Raw genomic sequence first — 17,065 nt, 5'->3', positions numbered from 1 at the left:
GAGCCAGACAAAATAAATTTGAAGCAATGGTATAAATGAGGAATTTGGGCTTTTTCAATATATGTGTTGGTGTTTTATTAATCAGATAAAATGAGAAGATTGAGACAGTAGGGCCTAAATCCCCTCTGGGCTTGATTTTGAGAAGACATCCTGAGCTTGTATCTCTTGCATGACAAAAATGGGCCTTTCTGCCTGGGGATGGGATATTCCCTTCTTTTTTTTTTCCTTTTTTTTTTTTTTTTCCTAGTGAAACTGTTGCACATTAACTTAAATGAATAAATATTAATTGCAGCAGGGACAGAGAGGTACCTCTTCCCATTCCAGTGCAAGCGGCCAGCCACTGGGCTCTCAGGTCATTCTGACTTATTAAATTAAGCATTACAGAAGGTAATGCTTAATTACAGAACATACAGAAGCCTCATTACAGGACCTTCCTTTGCTCGTCCCTCTGGAGGATTTTCCATCTCTGCTGACTTCTCTCTTCAAAGCAACTTGCTCAAACTGATTTTATTGTCCTTCAGGCATTCTCTTTCTTATAGCATTAGCTGGCCAGGATACCACTGTTAAAGATGGTTCTTTTTTCAGTTTTATAGATGGGTCCTGGTCATCAGGTACCTGTCTGCCTATGGGTGACTGTACATCGGGACAGTGATATAACATTTTTGTAAAAGTAGCCAATGACATTTTTGTAGAAGTAGCCAGGTTGGCTAAGGTGGATGCATAGAAAGAGAGCCCCAGGTAGTGACAAGATGGACTCATCAAAAGTATCTGTCTATTTAAGTATTAATAATTTACTTTGGAACAAAGTTGGTAATGTAACTGTCCTTGGCAAATAATTCTAGCTTAGAGAATGCAGGCAAATAACATCAATCATTCTGTAGACAATCATATCTTAAATGTTGAGATGATTACCAAATACAACTGTATTCATGATGTGGTAGATGTACTTCCTAGAATAAGCTCCTTTCTGGAATCAATATCGTCATATAATTGTCCACGCAACCAAGTTTTAAAACTATGTATATTATAAAGGTATGATGAAATATTTGCTGTTAATTCTCTCGGGCAGCATGTCTTTTTTAAGATTCTTGCCCTTTAAGTTTATCATAAAATTACTGTTTAAACTGAATCCGGGCACATGGAATGTCAGCTTGAAACTGCAATGTACATTGGTGGTTGGGAAGATGAAGAGTATGGCAATTGTAAAATGAGTTGGGAATTTTTCCATAAGTAGTAAGATTCCTCCTACTCCAGCTCAATTAGATGGGCGTTATTTTGAAAGCCTAATGCAACTAATTTAAGATAGAAGTTGAAAAATAAATAGATTAATGACAATGACAGTGTGTTGGTTTAAAAGGTTTTATTGTCACAAAACCTACAGTTAGAAAAGTTCCACTAAGGTTCTCCTTAACAGTCCTTTCCCACTCTGTAAAGTATTTCAGTAAACGCTAGAGAAATATTGTGCATGATGAATGGTTTGGTTACATAATAAAAGGCTGCACTTGGAGGATTTTTTTTGCTTTGTAGCTATAGTTGCTCCTACTGTAAATTTGGGCTCTGCAGTCAGTAGAGCAGTGTCCAGGCCCAGGCTGAGTCTCACTGCTGCTGTGATTAAATTAGATGGAGAGGAACAGGCTTTTCTGCATCCTGATCCATGTCTGTGGACATGCAATATCTTTTCCCAAGCCCATCAAATTTATTACTTTGATCCAGTTAGTGTCATTTTTACAGCATTTCTGCAGTATCATTTCATTAAAACAATTTAAGAAATACAACGGAAATAATAGGTATAGGAAATATAGGAAATAAGAAAAGCAAATTTGCTCTGAACTAAGCCGGTCTCATATGTACAATGTATCCCCCTTTAAGCTCTGGGGAGTTTTGTGAACAGGTTGATGGAAAGGAAGACTCCGACAGAGGCTGTGCTTTCAACTTCTATTTCCTCAGGTCTAGACAAGAAAAATTATAGGGATTTTTGCTTTCCAAATGCCTGACAGAATATTTGAAGAGTTATGTTTCTACATGAATAGAGAGTATCTATCTTAGATAGCTCTGTGCATAGAGTATTTGATTTTAATCACATTCATTTTGGAGTTTCTAGAGGTACGTGCTAAATATTTTATATCGGAGAGGTTAATTATGCAGTTCAACATGTGCCACTTCTCTGTTATGCAAAGTTGAGGTGTGAAAAACATATAATGCTAATGATTACTTCTTGTTGCTGTTTCCAGCAAGACATAATGGTGATATGCTTTGCTTCTGGTTGCCAGGGAGCAGGGATAGTTCTGTGTAGTTTTTTCAATAATGTTTATGTGCATACTTTAATTAATACAGAGTGACTTGTAGTTTGTCTTTGGCGAGTAGAGTGTAGAATAAAATTGGGGTTTTATTTCCCTTATTTTACTTTACCGAAATCATGACGTGAAAACAATTGTTTATTTTTACAGGGAGATGTGAATGTGGCCAATGCACTTGTTTTCCTCCAGGAGATAACAGAGTTTACGGCAAAAACTGTGAATGTGACGACCGACAGTGTGAAAATGCAGATGGCAATGTCTGTGGGGGTATGCTTTCACTTAATATAATTAATATAAATCCTGACAATTTAAAACTTTCTATTTCTCCCTGGTTTTATTACATACTTTCACTATAGACTATCAACATTATTGATTAATTATAATAAATTATTGATTTTTGTAAGAAACAAGCTATATAAATATTGAATAAGTTAGTGAATATTTATTAAAACTTCAGAAACGCTAAAAGCAAAGTAGGTTAGACACAATTAACAGGAATAAATATGAGTGCTGTAGCATATCCCACATTCCATCAGTGTTCATTAAAGAATAAAACTTCAGAAACGCTAAAAGCAAAGTAGTGCTTTAGCATATCCCATATTCCATCAGTGTTCATTAAAGAGGAATACAGACACTTTAAGGAAAACCTAAAAAATTAGGTTTGTGTTTAGTACACTTGATGTTTTACTGAGAATGTTTATTTTATCTAAAGTTAATAATGACCAGCAGCACTTCCAAGTATTTCATATTCACTGACAGTGATATATCTGTTTTCTAAAAATGTAATAAAAATATATTATGAAAGACTCCAAAATGCTTGAGATATATTATAGTAATTGTACATGCAGATAGTTCATTTTAATGTTGACAAGAACCTCACTTGTTGATTTTTCAGGAAAGTATGTTGATGTTAAGTAATATTTCAAGTTAGTTTTAGATATGTAAATGCATACATACTATATGATATTTTAAAAACAGGTGAGTAGTATTTGTCCTAAATGCTCTAATTTTTAGATTTTACTTGCTTTATTTGTAAAGCTACTCCTTGATTCTTAATATTAACAAAGTAGTTGGTATGAACAATGACACATTTTATTATGTTCATTAATTCTGGGTAAGCAAAAAATGTACTGCTTAATAATCTTTGTGTACATAGAAAAATCTGACTACAGGAAATATTTCTTCAAGCTATCTGCCATGCAGAAGGTAGGCATATATGGAAAATCATAATTCAAATGTCTGACCAGCCATAATAATAGTTTAACACATTCAGTTTAATTAAAAAATACGACTGTATAGATAAACAATAAATTGAAATTTAATTTTTTTAAAGGACATGAAAGCAGATAAAAGCACTGAAAATCTAGTTGATATTTGCTATAAATTAAGTAGTTGGGTACCAAAATTCATCATCTTTCATGGTTAAAAACATCTCTCCCATTTGTGTCACTCATATTTTGTACTCTTTCATGATAATTCTTTACTGTTAATACTGCTAATTATATTATACATTTTGGAAATTATAGACAAAGAAATAGATTCTTTCTTACTAGGAAAGATATAGTCATAATTTTAATTTTTTTTTTTTGCTAGGGCACCTCACACTTAAATGAATAATCACCTCAACACTTCAGCAAGTGTACAAGTTTTTACTGTGCAGGAGACACTCTAGGTCACACTATTACCTGAATAAACTCTCCCCTTTAGCCTTAATAGCTTTGTCCAAAGACAATAGCAGAAATTGGTTAATTATTTTAAAGCCATATACTTCAAGTTTATTTTCTAAATTTTGAAAACAAAAAATAGAAAGGAAAGCAGTCATAATTTTAATATTTTTTTTTTTGCTAGGGCACCTCACATTTAAATGAATAATCACCTCAACACTTCAGCAAGTGTACAAGTTTTTACTGTGCAGGAGACACTCTAGGTCACAGCTCATGAACTTATGAATCAGTTGCACTCTCAAGCAAGCTCAACTTCTCCACCTTCTTGCAAACCAATAGTTTAGTTATTAATGGTTCACTGCAGATGAAGTGAATTATATGAGAAAATGCAATTCAAATGAATTTGAAATTACACTGCATAGCATCTGTTGACAGGACTTCAGAAGGCCCACCCTGTGATTTTTTGCTGTTCCAGAGAGTATGAATCAGTTGCACTCTCAAGCAAGCTCAGCTTCACCTTCTTGCAAACCAATAGTTTAGTTATTAATGGTTCACTGCAGATGAAGTGAATTATATGAGAAAATGCAATTCAAATGAATTTGAAATTACACTGCACAGCATCTGTTGACAGGACTTCAGAAGGCCCACCCCGTGATTTTTTGATGTTCCAGGGAGCTGAGTTTATTCCTAATCCTTTCCCTAAAGTAATAGCATGTGCCAAATCACGAATCCTGTTGTCCAGGGCTTTCTTGTAAGTAAAGTGAGAGGAGGAAGCCCAACATAAGGTGATGATTAAATCCGCCAGGATCTGAGCTGACCTCTGAAATGCCTCAAGGGAATCTGGAGCATCCTTGCTCACTCACAGCTGTCTAAACTTGATGAGGTGAAGCCGGTCTCTAGAGTTTTAGTCTTCCCAATTAGAACTTCTGCCACCACTAATACTGTTCTCTAAAAATTGTTGTATTTCTGTAGTAAATCTGAGCTGAGTTTATTCCTAATCCTTTCCCTAAAGTAATAGCATGTGCCAAATCACGAATCCTGTTGTCCAGGGCTTTCTTGTAAGTAAAGTGAGAGGAGGAAGCCCAACATAAGGTGATGATTAAATCCGCCAGGATCTGAGCTGACCTCTGAAATGCCTCAAGGGAATCTGGAGCATCCTTGCTCACTCACAGCTGTCTAAACTTGATGAGGTGAAGCCGGTCTCTAGAGTTTTAGTCTTCCCAATTAGAACTTCTGCCACCACTAATACTGTTCTCTAAAAATTGTTGTATTTCTGTAGTAAATCTGTTGGGAATCCAGTGGTTAATAATTGGCAGGGGTTTTTTTCATATTCTTGATATTTTAATTCTTATTTGTTTTATTATATTTCTAAATATAATTTGAGATATTTTTAGATTACTCTAGATTTGGTTGTAATTTACTCCTTGAAGTACCTTCCTATATTATTATTATTGCTAATTCCATCTGCTCTTGTTCTTTTACAGCCATGAATTAGTTTCCCCTTCCTCTCTTTCTGTTCTCATGCCACACAGGTGTTTCTTTCCACTTGTCTGGTTCTTCCTTGTAAAGTGCTCTGAGATTCAAATTAACAAACATAGATGTCTTGCTAATTTCTCAGTTCTCTTCCACACACAGCTTTTGCTTCTACTGGCTGCTGGAGCTCTGGAGTGGCTTCTTCCCACATTTACCCTCTCTACCCTCTCTCTCCCTCTCTTTCCTTCCAGTGTCCATCTCGTCTTCTGATCCACCTGCCATAAGAAGTTACCCCTCCTCCCAATAACTTAAGGCAGCACCTATTTAGATATAAATACTAAGTACAGGAATGTTTAACTTCCAAAAGTCCCTATCAATTGCAGTTTTCTGTTCACTCACCATTTAGCAACTAAATTCCCCTCATCATCATTCCTCACCTTCCAACTCAAAAGATGAGCCATTTTCTCCCCCTGCATTTTCTGTGACTTCATCTTTTCACTGTGGCTTCCATCAACACTTTCATTGAAATGTGTCTTCCTACAGTTTCTGACCAAATGTAGGAATTTCTGTCAGAGTTATCCTTTTCAGATCCCCAGTAACCTCTGATGTTACCGACAGCTTCAGCTCTACTCTTTAGTAATTGTCAGATATTTTGCTTGGCTATCACTTTCTATCCTTTGAATATTTCCTATGATATACAGTATTTCTCACATTTCCCTCTCTAGGAGATTCTACCAATTTTACCCTTATTTTTTTTCACCCTTTCACAACTTGTCTGTTCACAGAACTTCTCTCATTAATTTTGTGCTAGTCGCAAACACATCTCTCTTCCTTTTGGGTTTGTCCATGCTTCCATCTCAGCCTGAATCTCTTGGCACCTCTTGCTGAACTGCTTATTCCTTCCTCTTTCCTTCTCCTCTTTTCATTAATATTTTTCTAGCACTGTTGCTACTTCAGCAATCGCTGTTGGGACATAAGCCCTTACCAGTAACTCTGGCATCAGAGAATTGCAAGCTGGACTCTGTGAATGTGCAGGGTCTGACAGTGAGCACTGAGTGCCTGTAAAGCACAAGGAAGGAATACCAGTGTGTTCAGATTAAATGTGAGCTGAAATAAGGAATATGAATGACAACATAAATGATTTGAATAAGAATTGTTACTGGCCTCCTCTGGCCAGCAGAGATTGATTAATAGCTTGCTTTCCAGGCCAGCTGTCCATGCAATGGTAGAAAGACATGAGGTGAAAGATATGATAAATTAGGGTACAACTGAATGAGACCCTATTACTGTGTTTCTGCATGACTGTAGTGAGTCATTCACTGAAAAATTCAGCTGTCCTTCATTGCAGTACCAGGAATAGAGACATTACGTCTCCACAAAGACAGAGGTTGCAGGAGGACACGGCATAGATTCCACAGCACTCTACTACTAGAAATGGATTTAGTTCAAATCCCTTGCTATGGGCAGGGACACCTTTTACTAGACCAGGTTGCTCAAAGTCCCATCCAAATGGACCTTGAACACTTCCAATGGCGAGGCCTCCACAGCTTCTCCGAGCAGCCTGTTCCAGTGTCTCAACACTGTCAGAGTAAACAATTTCTCCCTAATGTCCGATATAAACCTACTCTCTTTCAGTTTAAAACCATTCTCTTACAAGCCCCCTTTAAGTATTGAAAGATAGCAATAGGGCCTCCCTGGAGCCTAGTCTTCTCCAGGCTGAACAACTCCAATTCCTTCAGCCTTTCTTCACAGGATCACCTATCCTGTGAAGGTCCTCTGAATATTCCAGTCCTCTGAATATTTTTGTGGCCCCTCTCTGGGACCAATCTAATAGGCCTATGTCTTTCTTGTACTGGAGACCCCAGAACTGGATGCTTTACTCTAGGTTGGGTCTCATGAGAGCAGAATAGAGGCACAGAATCACCTCCCTCAACCTGCTTGCCTGATCCTTCCTTTGTCTTCCCCTTCCTTGTCTGTGCCTCTGTACATAAACATAATATGCTCTGGTTGAAGGAGATGCTTCATGCACCCTTTTTTATATAAGATTTGCCCAGGGTGTATTACAGTGTTGATCCACAGTAATATTTAACATCATGGGGTTTTTAGCTTTACTTGGTTCTTTGATTCTTTCATGTGCAAGTTCAGTTATTTTGGTGCACACACATGACCAGAGAATCACAGGTTTGACAGCCAAAGTTCTTTCTTTGCACAGCTATGTCACTGATATACACCGGGCTTGATATTTACTTATCTTGTATCCTGGTGAGAGATACTTCTCTTTCTCCTCTGAGTTTATGGCTGTGCTGCTAGCTGCAGATGTGTCCTGAGCTTTCAAGTGTTGTTTGTTCCCCTGCTGTGGCCAGTCATGTTTGTCAGTTGATGTCGTCATTGACTTCTCTACCTCACTGGGTTGACTTTATGTTATAACGTTCTGCTCTCTTTCAGTGCTGAGAGCAGGCAGACAACAAGAACTCAGGACATCAGTTACTGAATCCATTTCAAATTGATCTTAATGCTCTTAACCCCATTAATTTTGATTTCTTCTCTGGACCATTATTGACCAAGCTCTGAGTTCTTGTCACAGCAAAGTAGCAACCATTGAAGAAATAAAACAGAACCCCTTTTGGGTCCTCTGCATGCTTCTGGTTGGTGCAAGATTATGCTGCTTAAAAACCCTACAAAGTAAACAAACCCAACAAAATAGTAAAAAAAGTGGTTGAATCTCCACAAAAATTCTTCACTAGGGCTTCATAACAAGTAGCCCATAGCAACGCCCTCCCGTATTTCTAAGGATGCTCACATTTTGGTTTATGTCAGTATTTGAGATCGTGCTTCATATTGTGGGCCACCAATTATGTAATTGGCTTTGATAAAACCTTCTAATATGCAGTCATGAATGTTTGCACTGTCCTCAACACTAAGAAACAACAAAGCCTCTGGTTACCCCAGTGAACAAGTTCTTTGGCTGGTGACAATAGAATACTTTGAAAAGTCTAATTTGTTTATTTTCAAGTGAGCAAATTCACTTTGATAACTTTTTAACTGTTTTGGCCACGGCACATCAAAATATAATGCTAACACTGTGGGGAATCCAGTTGTGTAATGGCATGTCACATCCTGTCACATCAAAGACTAAATGCAGCTATTTTTTTGTTTATTTATACGAATGCCTTTTAGTAAAAAGCATTAGTTCTCATTAGTTCAAGATTCTAGTTGTAATATAGAGTCTTGTAAAAGCTGGAGGAGCTATTTTAATTTTGGAGGAAATGCTAAGGTAATTAATATTTGCCTGCTTACTCAGGTTTGCCTTTACCTCTAACTTTAGGAAACAGAAAAACTCTACGTGAGAATTTATGGGAGGGGAAGTTGATTTTTTTTATAAAATCCCGAAGTAAATTAATTTTCACCACTCGGACACATTCTTTTTGTTTCGTCTTGATTGACAACCCCAAACTGGATTTTATCCACATCTTTTATACTGTTTAGGACTCAACGGTTAGGATGATCCGTTTGACTCATGATTTTGCCTACTTTCATCTCTAATTTTAAGGCAAGTGTGGTGCCTGTTATCTGTGCTTCCTCATTTTTGACATTCTTAGGACAATGTTGTTCTTGTTGGGCTCACGAGGAAAGGAATGACACAAGTTATGTGCTGTGTCTGGGTTGAGATCCTTTGTTGTTGGACGCACAGTCTTCTTCTGACAAGTCATCATGAAAGTCATCACACTATTGTTTTATGAGACTGCAGACATTCTGGTTTTGGCAAAATAATACATTAATCAGTTTTACTGCTGCACATGTATTGATAACCAACAACCCAGGTCATGATTTTAAGCTCATTCTCGTGTTTCCTCTGGTGCTTACCTACACATTTCCTTTCATATGTCATTCACACCAGTCTTAAGTTTTCCAGTATAAGTCTCTATGTATTGGCAGAGAACAAGGGAAAAGCTGTGGTTTATAAGGTGTATATATACTTAAAGCCACAATTCCCAGCTTTTGCAACAGAGACAGAAGCTTTCACATCACATTCTTAAAATTAGTCAAGGATTCTAGGATCGCACAGTCGTCACCAGGATGTACAGTGGAACTGCTCCCTCTCAAAAGTCTGGTATAACTTGCCCCTAATTGCCGTGGTCCTTTGAATATAAAATTTTCATTTCTATCCAGCCAGGCAAAGTCATTTGATTCAGAGGAAGTGCTGCCTTTCTTTCTTTCTTCTTTTTTTTTTTTTTTTTTGAATATAACTAGGCATTATTATATGATAAAGATATATAACAGAAACTGGATTCTTTTCTATGAAAGTTCTAGGTCCGTACCACAGAAATCATGAATGACATTCATTTTTGTCATCTGTTCATTGAAGCAGAAGCGTGATACTTTCAGATAGCATGTTCTTATGAGAACCAATAAGACGATAAAAATGAGCAAGTCATGATTAATAATATGCTTCATTAAGCAAAGCTAAGTATTAATACTATGGTGCAGTTGCTCTCAGACATTTGTCTCATTTCTTGCACTAATGTTGCTTCACAGAAACAGAAATATCTAGGACATTTATGGAGCTCTCTAATATACCTAAAATGCAAATTAGATGAGAAGAATAATACCAACCTATCTCCCAGCTGAAGACAGCTTTTTGCACTGACTGGTCTGAAATTTTAGAAAGATTATATTCAACTCCTGATCCTACCATGGCTTCTCAGACTACATGGGACATCATTTCAAAGTCTTAGGCACCTTGTATGATTTCTGATGCCCAAGGCTACCCTTGCCTGAACCTATCTTGGCTCCACAAGGACACAGGGATGCCTCATGAGTCCTTGATGTTTTAGGATATGACAAATGGCACTAGATATCTGAATCACACCTGTAATTTCTCTGTGATTCTGGTTATGTTAAAATAATAGTTTATTTCCTACCCAGTAGGTTTTTTCATCTATTTTATTGACAAGCTTTCAGAGCAGGAGCCCTGTTCCTTTGACTGAGGGATCTGAAACGTATAATTGTTACAGAATTCACTAGCCATTTTTATACTATTAATAGAGAATTTTGATTATGGTATTTGTCATTGAAAAATGCCATTGATTCTCCTGGGGCGAAAAAGTTCAGACACACGCTTACTGGGTAAAATTAGTGGCAAAAAAAGTCAAAATGACTGTATTAGGTAATGGAGAATTCTCAGTCTACTTGGCATAAAGCTAGTGTGATTTAGAGTTTTATTTTGAAAACAATAAGTAGAGAATTAATCATTAAATGCCTGTGTACTTGCACTTAACTGCTTCACCCTGACTCTGAGGCACATCCAGGGGTGGCAACAGATAAATTCAAAAGGATCAGCAGGTATTGAATTAGATACAAGAGTGACTGATGTAGCCAGTACAGGTATTAATGTGCATGGTACACTCTGTATTGAATTAATTTAGTTTTGCTTAGCTACTTTTACTTTCCTAATTTTTCTTTGAAATACACTACAGATTTCTGTCCTGGTCACCCAGACTTTTGTGCAGGTTTGTACAGATGTACAGAGAATGTGTTTTGTTCAGCTTTTTCAGATAGCACAGAATGTGATTTAGGTTTGTAAAAAGATTTTTAATTTAATCTTTCCATTGCAATGAGCAGTAAAGGAATTGATAATATATCAATGTTCAAGTTGATTAATAGACAATAATTCGCAAAAACTCAAAGGGGCTTCTATGTTAAACCTTGTACATAAATAGGCTATAAATAGCCATTACACTATACCCAAGCTTCCCCTATGTTGAAGTCTGTGTACTATGTGCAGTTAAATCCTGTCTCTGAGACAGGCATCCAGCCACACTCTGGAGAGTCTAAGACATGCACTGCCCATGCCAACATCACTAGAAAGTTTGTTCCAATAGTCATAACTTTTGTTTGAAATGCTGTTTTGTTTCTCAAATGAGTTTGTCAGTATCAGCTTTTCTCTTTGGTTCTTACTTTGTCTTTCTCTGGTTATTTGAGAATCCCCATTCTAGTATCTTCAAAGAAGGTAGATCAAATCCTGTTGAAAACGCAGGTTTTTTGGTCGTGGTTTTTTTTTTTTTTTTCCTTCCAATAGGCTAAGCAGATACAGATCTTTGAAGTTCTTTCAACAAGCCATTTTCTCTGCCCTTTGGCAGAATTCTTTCTTTGGAACTTTTTGGGGCTCTTCCAAGTCTTTCAAAATCTGTTCAAGCATGGATATCACAGTGAGTTGCAGAGCTTTAATGTCCATCTCATCAACGCTCTAAATGTTCCTACTCATTTGTGTTCCTACTCACTTCTCTCCTGTTACATGCATACGAGGATGGCATTAGCCCTTTTCACTGCAGTGTTTCACTTGAAGTTTTTACTGAGCTGCCTGCCTGTTGTGTTCCTCAAACTGGAGCAAGAGTCCACCTTTTTTAGACTTGGGTAATTGGAAGTAGCCTATTATGGAAATATAATACACAATCAGTATTTCGCTTCACATTATATAAGGCTTCTCAAACTGCATTTGTCACAACTGTTCCAGTTCTAGTATTAAACAAAAATAAAAATCAGCAATCTGGTAATGTTTTTACCAACTCTTTTAGCGTATTTAGGCAGGTTAATGAAGTCTGCTCACTTAGAAATATTTCTCCCAGATAGATGTTGTTTAATATTCTCTTATGTTAATAATACAATAGAAAGTTCTTCATCATAGCCCTGTAATAAAAACAAGAAAATCCTGTTTCTATTTAAATACAGAGAGAAATATTCGTTTCATTTCCTGAATTGTTCTAAATCAGGGATACTGCATTATACTAAGACTTTTCATATTCCCAATACTTTTAAAACTTCCTATTTTTCATCAAGCTACAGATTTTTGGGTTGTGTGATTTGTGTGGGTTTTTTTCCCCCCCTATTATTTCTGTTTTATTCACAACAAAATTTCTCATTTATACTAGTTGCTATCTATTTTACCCTTCTTTCTTTGACTATACAACCTTCTAATTACTAACTCGTAGGATCTCTACCATTAGACTTGGGTGGACTTCTCTCTTACTGTGGAAAAATATTGTTAGGCTATCAGTTAAATTCTTCATACAGGACAGTTAAATTCATATTTTTATAGCTAAAGATTTGTTTTCCCCATTTCTGGTTAATATTGACTTTATTATATATTTACTGGATTATATTAGTTTGAGAAACTTGTTCTTCTGAGGTGCCAAATTTTGTTTGGAGATGGTCTCAGTTTGCCCTTTGTGAACATCATCTGGTTATAATCAGTCTATAAATAAGAACCAGCTTTCTCTGCAATGATTTCTTCACCTTTTTCATCTTGCTGATGTTCCCATGTAGTGGTGCCTTTTATACTGGAAAATTATCATACAGTTTTTTGGGGAACTCTGACAACAGTTGCATGAGTAGTCCTAAACTGAAGTTCACACAACCACACAGTTTTATTTCCAGGCATGGTAAGAAATAATTCATCCTGGTGTTTGGTGTGATTTTGTTTGATTTGTGTTATGATGGGCCTCTACTAGTAATCTGTCACAGCTTGCTTTGTTGCTGCATTCATATTTCACATTTAAATCTTACGGTAATTTGATTTATTGATAATTCCAAACAAAGTGACACTATTTTTAACATTATCTTTTTCTCTCCTTTGCCTCTTCTCCATCATAGTCTTTCTTCTTGATTGGAGATTAATATTTGAAAAGTTCTGTTAAATATTTAAATGTTCGTTAACACAGATTTTTATGAATGAAGATCTGTAATCTCAGAGCCATTGCAATATGCAATTTGTTTATGATTTTAATTGTTTCATGTTGAATCTGAGTTGATGATAGACCAATACTTTCCAGTAAATGTGCTTAATCTGAATAGTTAAATCAGTATTTTATCAAGTTAGCCAATTTGGTTTGGCTGGAAGTCTTCAATTAGAATTTTTTCTTTTCCCCTTTGCTCTATGATTGCTTTATTCTTGAATTTTATACTCTGCTATGAAGGGAATTATATTCATATCTAAAAGGACCTATGAGCAAGAGCAGCACCTTTTTATTGCTGGTCTTACTCATAATTTTGAGAGGTTAGGATTCAATGGAATGAAACTGGGCCACTTTGAATGTAATTTGAATATCACATTCAACTGAAATAAGTTGCTTATAATGTTTTGGCTCTTCCTTTCAGTCAGCTTGTTTGGATATCTTCAGGCAAAAGCAAAGAGCCTCTACGATGAGGATATACACAACTAAACAATGTAAAGCAGTTACTCCCAGGCTAGCACCCATGGAAGATAGATAGGAGTTAACAAGCATTGGTCTAAGCACTTGCATACTCACCACCCTGATGGATGAGGCATCCAAAGAGCTGCAGTGGCCCAAGCTGGTGTCAACTAGGAATAAATATGGGGTAATGGGCACAAACTTAAACATAAGTTCCAACTGAACATGAGGAGGAACTTCTTTACTTTGAGAGTGGCAGAGCACTGGAGCAGGCTGCCCAGAGAGGTGGTGGAGTCTCCTTCTCTGGAGACATTCAAAACCTGCCTGGACATGTTCCTGTGCAACCTGCTCTAGCTGGACCTGCTTTGGCAAGGGGGTTGGAATAGATGATCTCCAGAGGTCCCTTCCAACCCCATATCATTCTGTGATTCTGTCCTTTTATTCCCCCCTTGTTTTTTCATCATCTTTCGATAGCTATGTCCTTGCTACTGTATTCTTCTGCCTCTCCATCTTCCCTCTCATTCAGGCTTCTTGTCTTGATATGGGAATTGAAATCTGTGTGTCCCTGTGGAGAGAAGCTTCCATGGAAGTTTGCCCATTCTTCTTCGAAGTCCTACCTTTGGCCTCTTCCTCTTTCCTCCTCCTCCCTGAGTATTTCGCTACAGTATCAGAGGTGAAAATGCCAAACTTTTTAAACTGCTGAGCTGGGATAGCTATGTCTGGAGAAGAGAGGCAGAAGAGAAGCAGGATGTTGTTAGGGTGGTGAGAGGAACTCTTTGTAGGTTGCCAGCTGGGTTTACGTACAACCAATTTTAGCAACTGCATGAGACCCTGGGGGAATTATCTTCATTCTGTACTGTATGAGTTAATCTGCAGTAATTGCAGAGTAGTCCAGGCTTTGCACATCAGCTGCTCCATGCACTGCAGCAGATAACCAGCAGTAATGGGCTGCTGGAGGAGATTGCATCTTTTATCTCCGTTGCCTTGTTCTGCTGTGTGCTGTGCTTCTCTCAGCCCTCTGCTGGGGTCTGCTTCTTCAGGTGATAGTATGGGATACGCAGGTGAGACTTTAGCACCGGGCTGCAGGATTAAAGACATAGGAGTAAAGAGATTGTGTCTGTCCTCAGCAGATTGTGGATTAGGGAACGTCAGGTAAAGTTGAGCTGATATGGAGCTTTTTGGATAAGGGGAGACAAGCTTATGCTTTTCTGTAAATCACTATGGCACCCTTTTTAACACAAGAATGAGAACTCAAAAAGGCGACCCTGCTGTGCTGTCCATCCATCTGTCTGTCTACCCTGTAGCATGCATTTCACGCTGCAGAGGTCTGCAGATGACCTCAGTTGTGACCACAGTCAACCACTTTTTGCTTGTTTTGCTCATAGCCAACCTTGGTGTCGTTACAGGCCACGGTATCTGCTCGTGCGGCCGATGCATTTGCCAGGATGGGTGGTTTGGAAAGCTGTGCCAGCATTCAAGGAACTGCAACATGACAGAGGAGGAGAGCAGAAGTCTCTGCGAGTCAGCGGATGGCATCCTATGTTCTGGGAAGGGTAAGAACTGGCAGCTGAGCTACTCTATGTCAGGGCTCCACCAGAGGAAAACAGTCATCTTCTGGAAGACTAATGGGCACGGCAGTGGGTTGTTGTTTAGTAACCCTTTTTTACCAAGGCACCTATTATTAAAGGGATGTTATATTTGGCTCTGTAATGCACTTATATCCATTTTGTCAACACCCACCACAGCCGTACATGTTAAGCAGCGTTGTTTGCTCTCCTGTGCAATTTGTTAATAGCATATAATTTCCTGTATGTGTTTATCTGATGCTCTGCATTGAGCAGCTGCACATTTGAAGCTGTTAGTGCTCCATCCAGTTTGAGGGACAGGGGCACTGACTGCAGTAACACTATAGTGGGGGAGATGGCAAACATAATATCTCAAGCAACAGTAAGTGGAGGGGAGTGTTTAACAGCAACATGTGCTATACTTAATCACCCCCCTCCCCAGCACAGCAGCGAAGGAAAGTAGACATCTGCAGCCTCCACGACAGAATCCTACAAACTCTTTAATTTGCTAATTTTTATTCAGGAGACTGCGTCAACTTCAGTCCAGCTGTAAAAAATTGCCAGAGAGAGGAGTAAAATTTAGAAAATCTTGTTAATTATCTGAAATTGTTCTTTGAGGTTCTTACCTTGCAGTCTTTCAGGCTAGGAAACTGCATTACTGGAAAGAGGGCTTTTTAGCTCCCCCATAGTGCAAACTGCCTATTTTTTTATATAATATGTCTGAAGAGAATAGACAAAAAACAGGGGGTGGGATTGGCTTGAGGCTAGAATGCACTCACACCAAAGTGGACATGTCATTTCATCTGTTCATATATCCCTTGGACAGACAGGTAAGAAACCTGCTAGCTGGAAAAAACAGTTAGGAACCTTCTACCATCAGGCAGATTTCCAGTTGTCCTTTTGGTAACTTTTATTTCAGTGCAAAGGAAATTCAGATGGGGTTTCCAGCCTGGCCTTTTTCTGTATTGTTGCTTATTAGGATTCTCCCCCACTGCACCATTTTATTTTGGTGTTGTCATGTTCCTTGCTCCCTCCTTCCCCCCTCTTCCCACCCCTCCCTGCCCTGTATTCACAATGTCATAGAAAATGAGAAAGTTGCACCGTTTCTCTACGGTTTCCAGAAGACGTGGCTGTCTTTAAATTAGTGTCTATGTAAGAGGATGCTGAGTTACTGGAGAAACGGAGTTGCTCTGCTTTACTGCAGAAGTTAACTTTTATACTCTTAGTCTTGGTCTCCCTGTGATTTTTTATATAAACTAGAAGGTGAGAAAATATGCTTAAAATAAATACACTATATAAGATTCTAAAAAAATATAAACATGGCAAATTATGTTGAATTTTAAAACATTTGTATTATCTGCTACCCTTTTGTAAGCATGGCTGAGTGCTATTTATTTCAGCCTGTGGGTTTTGCTAGGAGAACAATTAGGTTTGAGCAAGTATATCAAGACTTACATTTACTTTGAGACTTTGGAAGCAGACAATCTGGCAGGAATTTGTAGAGGCATTGAGGATTTTCTTCCCTCTTATTGGCTATGATCCTAAGGGGCTGGTCTGGGGTCTGGTCACTGATGTAGGTTGGAGCATCCTGAAAGTGTCTCTGGGTTATAACCAGCTGCAGGCAGTTTGTACTTTTAAACCTGACTGCATGAATGGAGGCTCCAAAAGCCCAGATTTTCTAAGGTAGTAGTGCTCTGTTGAACAGCATTTACTTTCTATGGGAATTACAAACCTGACCCTAAATCCATATTCAGCAACACTGATGGGATTTTATTTTTTTAAGTTTCTTTGGCCTCCAAGTACAGATGAGCTTCTGATGTGATGGAAGGTTCCCTTGAGGATAGTTGATATAATAATGGTGTGTCAAATTAGATGCT

General features: G+C 37.9%; 1 protein-coding gene across 1 annotated transcript in view; it reads left to right on the top strand.

The window, feature by feature from the left end:
• Positions 1–17,065, top strand: part of ITGBL1 (integrin beta like 1) — a 158,674-nt gene that overhangs the window by 135,554 nt on the left and 6,055 nt on the right. The window contains exons 8-9 of the mRNA XM_014944152.1: positions 2,448–2,564; positions 15,030–15,176. Of these exons, the coding sequence (XP_014799638.1) occupies positions 2,448–2,564; positions 15,030–15,176 (264 nt within the window). The remainder of the gene's footprint in view (positions 1–2,447; positions 2,565–15,029; positions 15,177–17,065) is intronic.

Source organism: Calidris pugnax, unplaced genomic scaffold (genome assembly GCF_001431845.1).
Source record: "Calidris pugnax isolate Ruff unplaced genomic scaffold, ASM143184v1 scaffold69, whole genome shotgun sequence".
Lineage (NCBI taxonomy): Eukaryota > Metazoa > Chordata > Aves > Charadriiformes > Scolopacidae > Calidris > Calidris pugnax.
Note: the sequence above shows the minus strand (reverse complement) of the source record. Positions and strands in the feature narration are given on the sequence as shown.